This window comes from Coregonus clupeaformis, unplaced genomic scaffold (assembly GCF_020615455.1).
Source record: "Coregonus clupeaformis isolate EN_2021a unplaced genomic scaffold, ASM2061545v1 scaf0018, whole genome shotgun sequence".
NCBI lineage: Eukaryota > Metazoa > Chordata > Actinopteri > Salmoniformes > Salmonidae > Coregonus > Coregonus clupeaformis.
This window is the reverse complement of record NW_025533473.1, coordinates 1,522,080-1,534,509: the sequence shown is the minus strand read 5'-3', so window position 1 is coordinate 1,534,509 and position 12,430 is coordinate 1,522,080. Positions and strand designations below refer to the sequence as shown.

The 12,430-nt window shown below is 39.7% G+C and overlaps 1 protein-coding gene across 1 annotated transcript in view; it reads left to right on the top strand.

Annotated features, from left to right (window-relative positions):
- Positions 1–4,641: 4,641 nt before the first annotated feature.
- Positions 4,642–12,430, top strand: part of LOC123483072 (egl nine homolog 1-like) — a 29,822-nt gene continuing 22,033 nt past the window's right edge. The window contains exon 1 of the mRNA XM_045212519.1: positions 4,642–5,674. Coding sequence (XP_045068454.1) covers positions 4,901–5,674 — 774 coding nt within the window. The 5' untranslated portion in view covers positions 4,642–4,900. The remainder of the gene's footprint in view (positions 5,675–12,430) is intronic.

Genomic DNA, 12,430 nt, shown 5'->3' with positions numbered 1-12,430 from the left:
TCATGGCTTGGTTTTTGCTCTGACATGCACTGTCAACTGTGGGACCTTATATAGACAGGTGTGTGCCTTTCCAAATCATGTCCAATCAATAGAATTTACCACAGGTGCACTCCAATCAAGTTGTAGAAACATCTCAAGGATGATCAGTGGAAACAGGATGCACCTGAGCTCAATTTCGAGTCCCATAGCAAAGGGTCTGAATACTTATTTAAATAAGGCATTTCATTTTTATTTTATTTTAGCAAAAAATTATAAAAAACTGTTTTTGCTATGTCATTATGGGGTATTGTGTGTAGATTGCTGAGGATTTTGATTTATTTCATCCATTTTAGAATAAGGCTGTAAAGTAACAAAATGTGGAAAAAATGGGTCTGAATACTTTCTGAAGGCACTGTAATTATTCAGGTAAAGTCAACAACATTGTGTTATGTTACGGTTAACAAGAACGCTTGTTATGCTTACTCAAACTTTGACAGTACAGTATACTCAAATGATACATTTTTTAACTCAAATGGTTCAATGCAATCCGTTTCCTCAAACCATTTGAGTAAATTTAACTAATCAGGTTTTACAGTGATAGTTTCCCTATGCATGGGTGCATGCATGGGTGCATGTGAAAATATATTATAAATACGTTTGGGAAAACCTGCTTATAACCTCATAACAAGAGAGTATAGCTGTCCTATGGCCTGAAACATTGCTGACTTTTGTCTACCTTATGACAACCTTATGTATATCTTATGACTTATGACAGGGTAGTTATGTCTTCCATATGACAAGTTGTTATGTTTACCTTGTGACATGGCAGGCACACAAACCCTTCCTCGCCAGTTTGCCAAGCATATGTGTTTTGTTTTTCTCTGTGTTTGTTCGTTTTGTTTTTACTATCTCTAAACCCCATCCCCACCCCCAGGAGTGCCATCATAGAGCAGGGTAGGGTGATGAATGTGTCAGAGAGGTGACTGGCAGTGCCCATGGTTGGATGATTCGTGGCGTGTCCAACATTCCTCCCCTTGGCACATGGGCAGTAATGTGCCATTAAGCAAGGTGACTATTGGGTGACTGGTGGAGTATTGGATCAGTCGATTGGCGAGAGACGAGGCTTAAACTTTTCCCACTTTTCCCTAACATGGGTTGACTCATTATTTCGCAAAAAGGTAGGACAGTAATTCCCTAACCCATGAGAAAATCCATTGTGCAATGCTTGAAGAAAGTATTGTGGTCATTTCGATTAGGGCCATTATAAAACATACATAAAACATGTTTAATATGTTCAAGTAAACTATATATACAAAGTAACTCAAAGGTTACATGAAACACAAAATTCCGTAGGGGACGAAACTTTCCCGCTACGCCGATGATCTGAAAAAACCCAGGGACCGTCTGGTTTATTTAAGGTGACGAGGAGAAAATGAAGAGAAGGAGAGAGAGAGAGAGAGAGAGAGAGAGAGAGAGAGAGAAAAGACCGCACACCTGACTTCCTCCACAATAAACAGTTGGGATCCGTCCCAAATGGCACCCTATTTCCTATGTAGTGCACTACTTTTGACCAAGGTCCATAGGGCTCTGGTCAAAAGTGCACTAGATAGGGAAGAATATAGGGTGCCATTTCAGACGCAAACCTTGAAAGTGAGCTGGCGTGGTAGGCGGCCAAGAATATCAAAACGTCTGCCCGCATCGACAAAACCTCAAAAAGACACCGGGATCCTTGTTTTCCATGGGAGCGCTGAACCGCATAAGCGACACAAAAATGAGGGCAAAATACTGACGTTAAAATAATATATTAATGACCTCCATCTTTTGCGACACCTTCTGAAGGGGGTTGGCATATCGTGACACCATCTAAGGGAGGTTATAATAGCGCAGCCGTGTAGATAGGGGCAGGAATTTATATCTGGTATGCATCTGATAAAAAACCCAGTGCGCTGATCACTTTGGGTTGAGTGGGCCTTTCTTAGCGAGACAATACATCACAGACTGAGAGATGCGGGAGTTTATGTGGGTCGTGAATGTGCAGTTGCTTGAGTCCTCTCTCCACGTTCTCTTTAAATGCTTAAGCCCTTATTCTGTGAAGGTATGGCTTATTCAAAGCCCCCATGTGAGAATAATGGATACATTGTAAAGATGTAAGGATAGCTTAGACTATTTATCCATAAATTGCTGTGTTCTTTCTATCCATCATTGAAATCATTGATTATGAGTTTGACTCTGCCTCCATAACGAACTTGTGTTGTGCACTTTTCATCCATAACACTGCAAAAGGTCACTTTACACACAGCTGTTTTGCAACTATGTGCATCAGAGAGGCTCACACAGCTGCAAGCCAAGACTGGCAATGCCAATACTGTGATGCTTCCACGACCACAGGTGGGTTCAGGTTTACCCGCATGTGCCAACATCAGTACCACGTACGGCCATGGCAGGGCCTAACAAAGCGTTCAGTGTTGGGGCGAGCGAAGTCACTGCCGCCGTCAGATGGAGCCGATAGGAGAAGTTGAGTTATTACCAAACATACCCTGTGCCCCAGTGCCAATGTTGTTGAGTCATTGTATATGTGGCAGCAAAGTGTGCCAAAAAAGCAACTGAGGAGATGACAGTCAGGCTGGCCATGAAGTGAATATAATTGGCCTACCTACTTTCCAAACATACAACAGGGTATTTCAGAATTCAGAGGTGAGATAATGTATTATAAGGATGTTATAACTACTTATGAGTTGTTATGACAACTTACAGCAAGTGTTATAACGCACTACAAGGGTAGGCCTATCATAAGGTATTATAAATGCATTTATAAGGCACTATGCATGTGCCTCATAGAAAGTTACCAAAAGTTGTTGTGAAAATAGCCTCCCTTCTTAGCTTATCTAAGATAGCGTTAGCAGGAAAAGTTCCAGCAAGCCAACTGTTACTCAGACAGACCTTCTTATCAAAGCACTTTTCATATCAGGGATAATTACGCCCCAGATATAGCCACTGAGAGATGTTAATGGTTACTGTTCAAACAACAACCACTATAAAGACTTGCCCTGTGTGAGAACATAACATATTCACCTTTAGGTTTTACATTGTATAATTCAAGTTAAAACTCTACAGTGTTCAAAAGTAGTCAACTGTATTAGTGTTAATTTTGAACTCTTTACAGTTACAGAAACTCCTTGAAAGCTAACACGAATAGCAATAATGTAACACTAAAAAGTGTATATATTGTTCCACACTACACAGAGGTAGCTAACACCGTGTGGTGTAAGACAATATAGACAATATTTGATTTAACTATTTTCCTGTGAGATTACCGCCACAATGTTGGGCAGTCAATCAATTTAGAAAAGTTGATAAAAGCTATATTCGTTTTTAAGAAAGCTTCAATTGTTGGGAAAGGGCCCGTGGTCAAATCAGCTGGGATGAAAAAGCAATTCCTCCGGGCTGTAATCTAAAATTAACTTCAAGCTTTTAGATAACTGTGGTAAAAAGCAGTTGGAAAAAGCACCTAATGTTCACTTCAAAAACTTGGCAGACAAAATGTCTGCCCCAGACCAATTCTCTACCTCTCTCTAAGATAGCAATGGGAAAGAATAATCTTTGGGTAATTTTTTTGTCTTATCCAAGGGTGGCATGTCATAATCAGTGCTTTGACAGACTTCATGTGGTGGCTGAGTTGGCCGTTGTGCCTAGAAGAAACTTGGTAACATTTTCTAGTGTTATAATTTACTATAAGTATATCATAAGGCATTATGCCATTTTAAGGTATGTGTGCCTCATAGAAAGTGTTACCAAACATTTCTACTTGGTGGTTTGTGTTGTTTTTTATTTTTATTATTCAATTTTTGTCCCTCTGATTATACAGCAAAATGTGTATTATCCCTATCAAAATATTTTTGTTGTTGTTGATATTTTAACTATATTTCATTTCAAGTATTTACCAAGCAGGTGTTCAACTCGGTTTAATATTAATCCTCATTTATTATATGCTGCTGGTGCAGTGGAATTTCTAGGTAAAGGAACATCACCTTTCGCCAGTATCTATTTTCAGTGAATGAGTCAAACATCAATGGGTAGTGAATTGCTGCCAACAGTATCATTACGGTCCAGGTATTTCTGGTTTATGATGTAGGATATATATTTCTGGTTTATGATTATTATGATATTATATTTATAATGTAGCATCATATGTTTAAAATCAACTCTGAATATATTGTTTTTTAATGTTAGGCTATAGTCACTCTTCGTTCAAGTATAAAGTCAATTTGATGAATGACAGCATATTTGGATGAGTGTCCACAAACAGGCTAACTTCATATTGTAAAGTAACAAAGCTTCATTGCGGGTGGAAACACTTTTCTATTTAACGATGAGAAGAACATTGTGAACATCAAATGTACCTAAGGACTTCATAACACATTCATAACACATTCATAAGCAGTATACATGCTTATGTAAACAACCACTTTAACTTTAACTTAAAATATAAAATAATGAGTGGTTATAAGTTAATAATGATCCGAATGAGAAAAACAACGAATTCTAAAAAACTGCACGCTTTGTTTCAACCTTATGAATGGGCCTTGGGCCTCAGCGGTTGGCCCTGCCCTCGTTATGCTGACGTCAGGGGTTGTCTTACTTTGGACTACGTGTGGAGTGAAGTTGGGGGGTGGCGCGTAGGCGCCATGCGACTCGACCAGAACGACACACTGCAAACGAGTCAGACAATTGGTTATGACGAGCTCAAACAGTATTTAATCTACTACGAAACACAAAAGGAGGGTACTTCAGCACATGTGATGAAATTATTTCGCTGGAATGCCGCCGCTCTCCAATTTCGTTTCTATTGTTTTAGGAGTCTTCTAAACTTGGACGGTAGCAGCGCGTGAAAAGAGCTTGGTGCGCTCGCTCTGACATAAGCATGGAGAAGGAGAGAGCAAATGCATTTGACAGGGATCAGCAGTATTGTGAGCTTTGTGGAAAGATGGAAAACCTGCTTAAATGTGGACGGTGTCGGAACTCTTTCTACTGTAGTAAAGAACACCAGAAAGCGGACTGGAAGAAGCACAAGCAGTTTTGTAAAGAGGCCGAGAAACCTCAGTGTCAGCCGCAGCCCAAATCAACACAACAGCCCGTACGGACTGCGAAAGGAGGGCAAGACAAGCAGCTAAAAAAGAAAAGCACAGAGGAACAGAATGACACAGCTTCTCAGAGCACCACAAACAATGGGCCTTCAAATCCGCCGACAGATGGCGAAAGAATTAAAGATTTTATCACTTCGGTAACTTGCTCGGGTAGTGTGTCTGACAGCAAGCAGACTGGGGAAGGAATTAAGCTCAGCTCTAAGACCAACGGACAAATGAGGTCCCCCCCGCAAAAACTGGCTATGGACTATATCGTTCCATGTATGAGTAAGCATGGCATCTGTGTTGTTGACAATTTCCTTGGAGAAGAGACTGGACTGAGTATTTTGGAGGATGTGAGAGCCCTCCACAAGACTGGTAAATTTACTGACGGGCAGTTGGTTATTCAAAGAAGTGACTCCACTAAAGATATACGAGGAGACAAAATAACCTGGACTGAAGGAAGAGAGCCTGGTTGTGAGAATATATCCTTTCTCATGAGTCGCATGGACGACCTGGTCCGACACTGTAATGGTAAACTGGGAAACTACAGAATAAATGGAAGGACGAAAGTAAGTAAACACTGAAAGTGAGTTGCATGTTATTAATAGATTTGAACTTATTTCAATATTTATTTATCTTCTCCAGTTAGTCCTATTTAAAAGTTATGAAAGTCTTAAACATTTCTTTTTGCAACAACATAATAATCATAATATTGAAAACAATAATAAAATATTTTAAAATGTGTAATAATAATAGGATGAATATGGTATCATTAATTATACTATTATAAGAATATACAATACATATACTTCTATGATAACATATAGGCCTATTCTTAATATAATAATTAATAAGGGTAGGCCTATACAGTGCATTTGGACAGTATTCAGACCCCTTGACTTTTTCCACATTTTGTTAAGTTAGTCTTATTCTAAAATTGATTTAATTGTCTGACAGACTGGAGCTCTGTCAACATCAAATCAAATGTATTGGTCACATACACATGGTTAGCAGATGTTATTGCAAGTGTAGCGAAATGCTTGTGCTTCTAGTTCCGACAGTGCAGCAATATCTAGCAAGTACTATCTAACAGTTCCTCAACAAAAACCTAATACACACAAATCTAAGTAAAGGAATAAGAATATATAAATATATGGATGAGCAATGTCATTATCAGAGTGGCATAGTCTAAGATGCAATAGATAGTATAGAATACAGTATATACATATGAGATGGGTAATGCAAGATATGTAAACATTAAAGTGGCATTATTAAAGTGACTAGTTGTTCCATTTATTAAAGTGGCCAGTGATTTTGAAGTCTGTATGTAGGCAGCAGCCTCTCTGTGCTAGTGATGGCTGTTTAACAGTCTGATGGCCTTGAGATAAAAGCTGTTTTTCAGTCTCTCGGTCCCAGCTTTGATGCACCTGTACTGTCCTCCCCTTCTGGATGATAGCAGGGTGAACAGGCAGTGGCTAGGGTGGTAGTTGTCCTTGATTATCTTTTTGGCCTTCCTGTGACATCGGGTGCTGTAGGTGTCCTGGAGGGCAGGTAGTTTGCCCCCGGTGATGCGTTGTGCAGAACGCACCACCCTCTGGAGAGCCCTGCGGTTGTGGGCGGTGTGACCATCAGGTTCTTGGTCACCTCCCTGACCAAGGCCCTTCTCCCCCAATTGCTTAGTTTGGCCAGGCGGCCAGCTCTTGGAAGAGTCTTGGTGGTTCCAAACTTCTTCCATTTAAGAATGATGGAGGCCACTGTGTTCTTGGGGACCTTCAATGCTGCATACATTTTTTGGTACCCTTCCCCAGATCTGTGCCTCGACACAATCCTGTCTCGGAGCTCTACGGACAATTCCTTCGACCTCATGGCATGGTTTTTGCTCTGACATGCACTGTCAACTGTGGGACCTTATATAGACAGGTGTGTGCCTTTCCAAATCATGTCCAATCAATTGAATTTACCACAGGTGGACTCCAATCAAGTTGTATAAACATCTCAAGGATGATCAATGGAAACAGGATGCACCTGAGCTCAATTTCGAGTCTCATGGCAAAGAGTCTGAATACTTATGTAAATAAAGTATTTCTGTTTTTTATTTTTAGTAAATGTGCAAAAATGTGTAAACTGTTTTCACTTTGTCATTATGGGATATTGTGTCTAGATGGATGAGGAAAAACATTAATTTAATCAATTTTAGAATAAGGCTGTAACGTAACAAAATGTGGAAAAAGACAATGGGTCCCGAATACTTTCCTAATGCACTGTATGAACGAGAATATGAATGTATTGTAACAAATTCGGAAAGTTGCCCTGATATGGACTGCATCTGTCAGTCCAACACCTTACACCTTACGCCAAGAGTTCTGAACGTCTTGGTGATGTTGCTAGGTGTTGTACTAAGGAGCCTACACACACTACCCCCATCCTGCAGAGAGCTCATAAGTCCCCTCGGAGGCTTTCTCCAACTGGTACCCAGCCAGGTCCCTGCAACTGTCAGTCAAATACCAGTAATTTAAAGGGGGAAAATAATAATTGAATAGTGCACATTGCATTCCAGTGCTGGAAAAAGTACTCAATTGTCATACTTAAGTAAAAATACCATAATAGAAAATGACACAAGTGAAAGTGAAAGTCACCCAGTAAAAGACTACTTGATTAAAAGTCTAAAAGTTTTAAATATACTTAAGTATCAAAAGTAAATGTAATTGCTAAAATATACTTAATTGTAAAAGTATAAATAATTTCAAATTCGTTATATTGAGCAATCCAGATAGCACAATTGTCTAGATTTTCAAAAATGTAATTTATGGATAGCCAGGGGCACACTCCAACACTCGGACATCCTTTACAAACAAAGCATTTGTGTTTAGTGATTCCGCCAGATCAGAGACAGTAGGGATGACCAGGGATGTTCTCTTGATAAGTGTGTGAATTTGACCTTTTTCCTGTAAAAATGTAACAAGTACTTTTGTGTGTCAGGTAAAATGTATGGAGTAAAAAGTACATTATTTTCTTTAGGAATGTAAAAGTTGTCAAAAATATATGCTGACCAGAAATATAAACGCAACATGCAACAATTTCAAAGATTTTACTGAGTTACAGTTCATATAAGGAAATCAGTCAATTTAAATAAATTAATTCTATGGATTTCAAATGACTGGGAAGGGGTGCAACCCTGGGTGGGCCTGGGAAGGGGAGCCAGGCCCAGCCAATCAGAATGAGTTTTTCCCCACAAAAGGGCTTTATTACAGACAGAAGTACTCCTCAGCAAATTCTCACTAACAGGGATGTAAACAAATTTGTGCACAAAATTTGAGAGAAATAAGCTTTTTGTGTATACGGAACATCTCTGGGATTTTTTATTTCAGCTCATGAAACATGGGACCAACACTTTACATGTTGCTTTTATATATATTTTTCAGTGTAAATAGTAAAGTAAAGTACAGAAAAAAATACTTAAGTAGTACTTTAAAGTATTTTTACCTAAGTACTTTACACCACTGCTTGAAACAAAACAAAATCAGTGTTACTCACAAGAACATTACTTGGTGCTTATTCAATTGTTAGATTAATTAAATATTACATTAATTTAATAAGACTTAAACTATTACTACGATATGCTACATTCCATATGCTAGGATATTTCGGTTACAGGACAAAAAACTGGGAGAAAGGGGTATTCCCTCTTTCCCTCCATCACCACCTCTCCCTGTTTTTTGTAAGGACAATGGAGCTCTGTCATCCTAACATACAGTACCAGTCAAAAGTTTGGACACACCTACTCATTCCAGGGTTTTTCTTTATTTTTACTATTTTCTACATTGTAGAATAATAGTGAAGACATCAAAACTATGAAATAACACATATGGAATCATGTAGTAACCAAAAAAAGTGTTAAACAAATCAAAATATATTTGAGATTTGAGATTCTTCAAAGTAGCCACCCTTTGCCTTGATGACGGCTTTGCACACTCTTGGCATTTTCTCAACCAGCTTCATGAGGTAGTCACCTGGAATGCATTTTAATTAACAGGTATGCCTTGTTAAAAGTTAATTTGTGGAATTTATATCCTTCTTAATGCATTTGAGCCAATCAGTTGGGTTGTGACAAGGTAGGGGTGGTATACAGAGGGAGGGGGGGGGCATGACTTAAATGGCAGAGTAATAAAAATGTTGTAATTCATGAGCAGTCAAAATGACTGCTTTAGCGGCTCTAGTGTTAAGCCTAAAACAGATAGAAAGGATTCAGCGATGGCTGGCCACTGACTGTTTTTTACCCTTTGTCCGCCCTGAACAAGATTATACATGAATCTGGGAATGACGGCCAATCGCTCAGGTCCAACTAACGGCACACACCTGTGGGCGATGGTCGACCAATGACGGTGTTTGACTGATCGTCGGTTCCGATGCGTCCCCTACTTTATGATTGAGTTCCTGCCCGACTTTATTGCTTTATTGCATGCCAGACCTTAAAACGCTCGGATAGGTATTTAACCTATAAGCGAACCACATCATATGACATAGCCATCTGATGCCCGACTGCACAGTCAATGACATGGTACGCAACCATTGGTACATCTAGTCGGGAAGGAACTCAACCTTATACTTGTGTGTGAGATCAGTCTTCACCCCTCCACCAGACAGAACTGTACTAGGGTTACAATACAGTACTGTGTAATTCATCCAGTCTATCCACACACACCAGCTGAACCACACTGCTAGTATGCACTCATTACGCCTAGTCTCTTGACAAACTTTGAAGTCTTAACCATTCTACAGTGCATTCAGAAAGTATTCAGACCCCTTGACTTCTTCCACATTTGTCATTATGGGGTATTGTTTGTTGATTGGGAAAAATAAAAAATACATTTTAGAATAAGGCTGTAACGTAACAAAATGTGGAAAAAGGGAAGGGGTCTCAATACTTTCCGAATGCACTGTATATATAGTGTTGGTGTGTACTGTTGACCTGTTGACCGGTGATTCAATTTTTACAAAACGATGGAAAATAATTCAATGCAAAGCACTTCGAATACCTTCCCTTGAGCTGTATGGGGAGCAATGCAAGCGTAATTGCGGCCCTTTTCATGTCCCCTTGACTTTGGATGTGCAGCGGACCTTGGCCCTTTGCGCCTCTCTCACCAGCTGTTAATGGCACTCTACTGCCAAACTCTCATGGTTTATCATTACTTCATTCCTCAATCTGCCCCCGTCGAGAGGACTAATTCACTAAGGTATGCATCTGTTGTGTCACCTATAGGTTCTCGCCAGGGGTTAATTGCAAAGTCCTCAGGCCCACCACTCAAGGTCAACACATGGGGCCCACCCCCTCTTAACACACACAAAGTCAATGTTTTGAGGTTTGAAGATGTACCCAAAAAGTTGCTGTTATGTGCACTTATCTCCAGTCAGGAATCTGCTCAATAGGGTTTAAAGGTAGCGGCTCAGCCAAACTGCTGTGTATCTTCTCTCTCTATTGTTCTGAACTCTCTGATATAATAGTCCATTTCTTTAAACAGGGACTTCCTGTCAGGCTGCACCCTATGCTACTGATAGGCCGTATTTGAGTCATCCATCGCCAGGACGACCTTCACATTTCCTGCATGCGAGGAACGCCCCTTTACCACCAGCTTTGGGCCCTGTTGTGTTTTAGAGGACAAAAGCCTTAAAAATACACTATGGAAGTTTAGTTTAAATGAAATTTTGGCTTGGATGTTGGCTGCATGTTTCATATGCGTATTATATGTTAATAAATGAATTTCCTGTTTTATATCACACAAATCCATGAAAAAGTATTAGGGAAAAAATGTATGCTATTGCTCATGGTTGTGAGACAATATGCTTCTCTCTGTCCAGTGAGGTCATTTCTGGACAATGGGTTATTTCTGTCCATTTAGGGGACCCCCTTTGGCTCAAGAGCACCTCCCGGCAGATGTCACATAAAGCCTCTTTAAGTTGTTCGACCAATAGAAAAAAAGACACTGATGTGTCAGTTAGACACTGATGTAACTGCCATTTTGTTTGGGGGTGTGTCTCTGAACCCTTCAAGCTGCTGTAGTTCTCTCCACACTGTTGGCCAGCAAGGTGACTGAGTTTGTTCTGTCACAGCTGTGAAGGACGACCCCTCATAGATCAGTGACTGTTTGGACTGTAGATTGGAGGGCTTCCCTTATCAGTCTCTACACACACACAGACAGATGCACGCATAAAACTCTACTTTGTCTGCCATGGAAAACAGTGCAGCTCTGCTTGCTTGTCACGCAAGCCCCAGATTCAAGGTCTGAACTTTACGTCTGGGTGTCTAACCAAACAAACAACTTCTAAACTACTCTGGGAATGTTGCTTTTGGAGCCCCTAACATGCTCTGTGTCTTGATGTAATGTATCTTCTATCTATAATGATTGGTTCTGTGGTTGACATGTGGGGAATGCAAACACAACATTTCACTACAAGCAAAGCCTGGCTTTTGTGGTTACTTGAAATGGTATCTGGTGTCAAGATCGCAAAGTAATATGAAATTACAGCAATACTACACTGGAAACAACACTATGGTATGATCTTAAAGGAAAACAATCCTCTCCCTAGAGTACAGATAGGGCTTTCAAGAGAGATTTGATAGGAAGTAATCCGCCCTGCAAGCTTAAATAGTGGGTTGTTTATTTTCTATAATAATTAGACGTTTGCCTCAGTCGTCAGTTTGTGAGAAGCAAAGTAGAGTCCAGGCCTGAATGTTTAATTTGTCCATTTTCCGGGTGTTAGGCCTAAACAGTAGGAAAATAAACAGACTGACCATGATATTGTATGCCGGGTATTCAGACTCCCCGGCCATATCAGCTAACAAATCGAAAAAACTAATATTATTGTTTCCTAATTGATTGTTTTCCAGCGGTCCTGGAACTTTGCACAAATGCACTCTGTCAAGGTCTTAAAGAATAAGAAAATGTCCCCTTTCTGTGATTGCAAGGATTTGTCTTATTTGCTAAAAAAAATCTACATTTTCATCACCCAAAGTGTTGGGAGCCTAACACGCTAAAGTTTTGTTGATTGATGGACTTTTAAAATGTGTTCATTTATCAACACTTTTCAAAGTTTTTATTTAACACTTTTCCGGGTAATTATATGTACGTGTTGAAAGTGTTTATTTGAACTCTGTGGGTGTTAAAATTGCTTAGGAGATTTTCCTGTGTACTTTCCTGTTTGACAATTTAAAGGACCTGTCAACTGCAATTAATAGACTTATTCCGTTCGGAACAAACGGAAGATGCTAGGCAATATTTGGAAAATGCAGAACACCAGAGACACTTTTGTACACATTCAAGGAAATT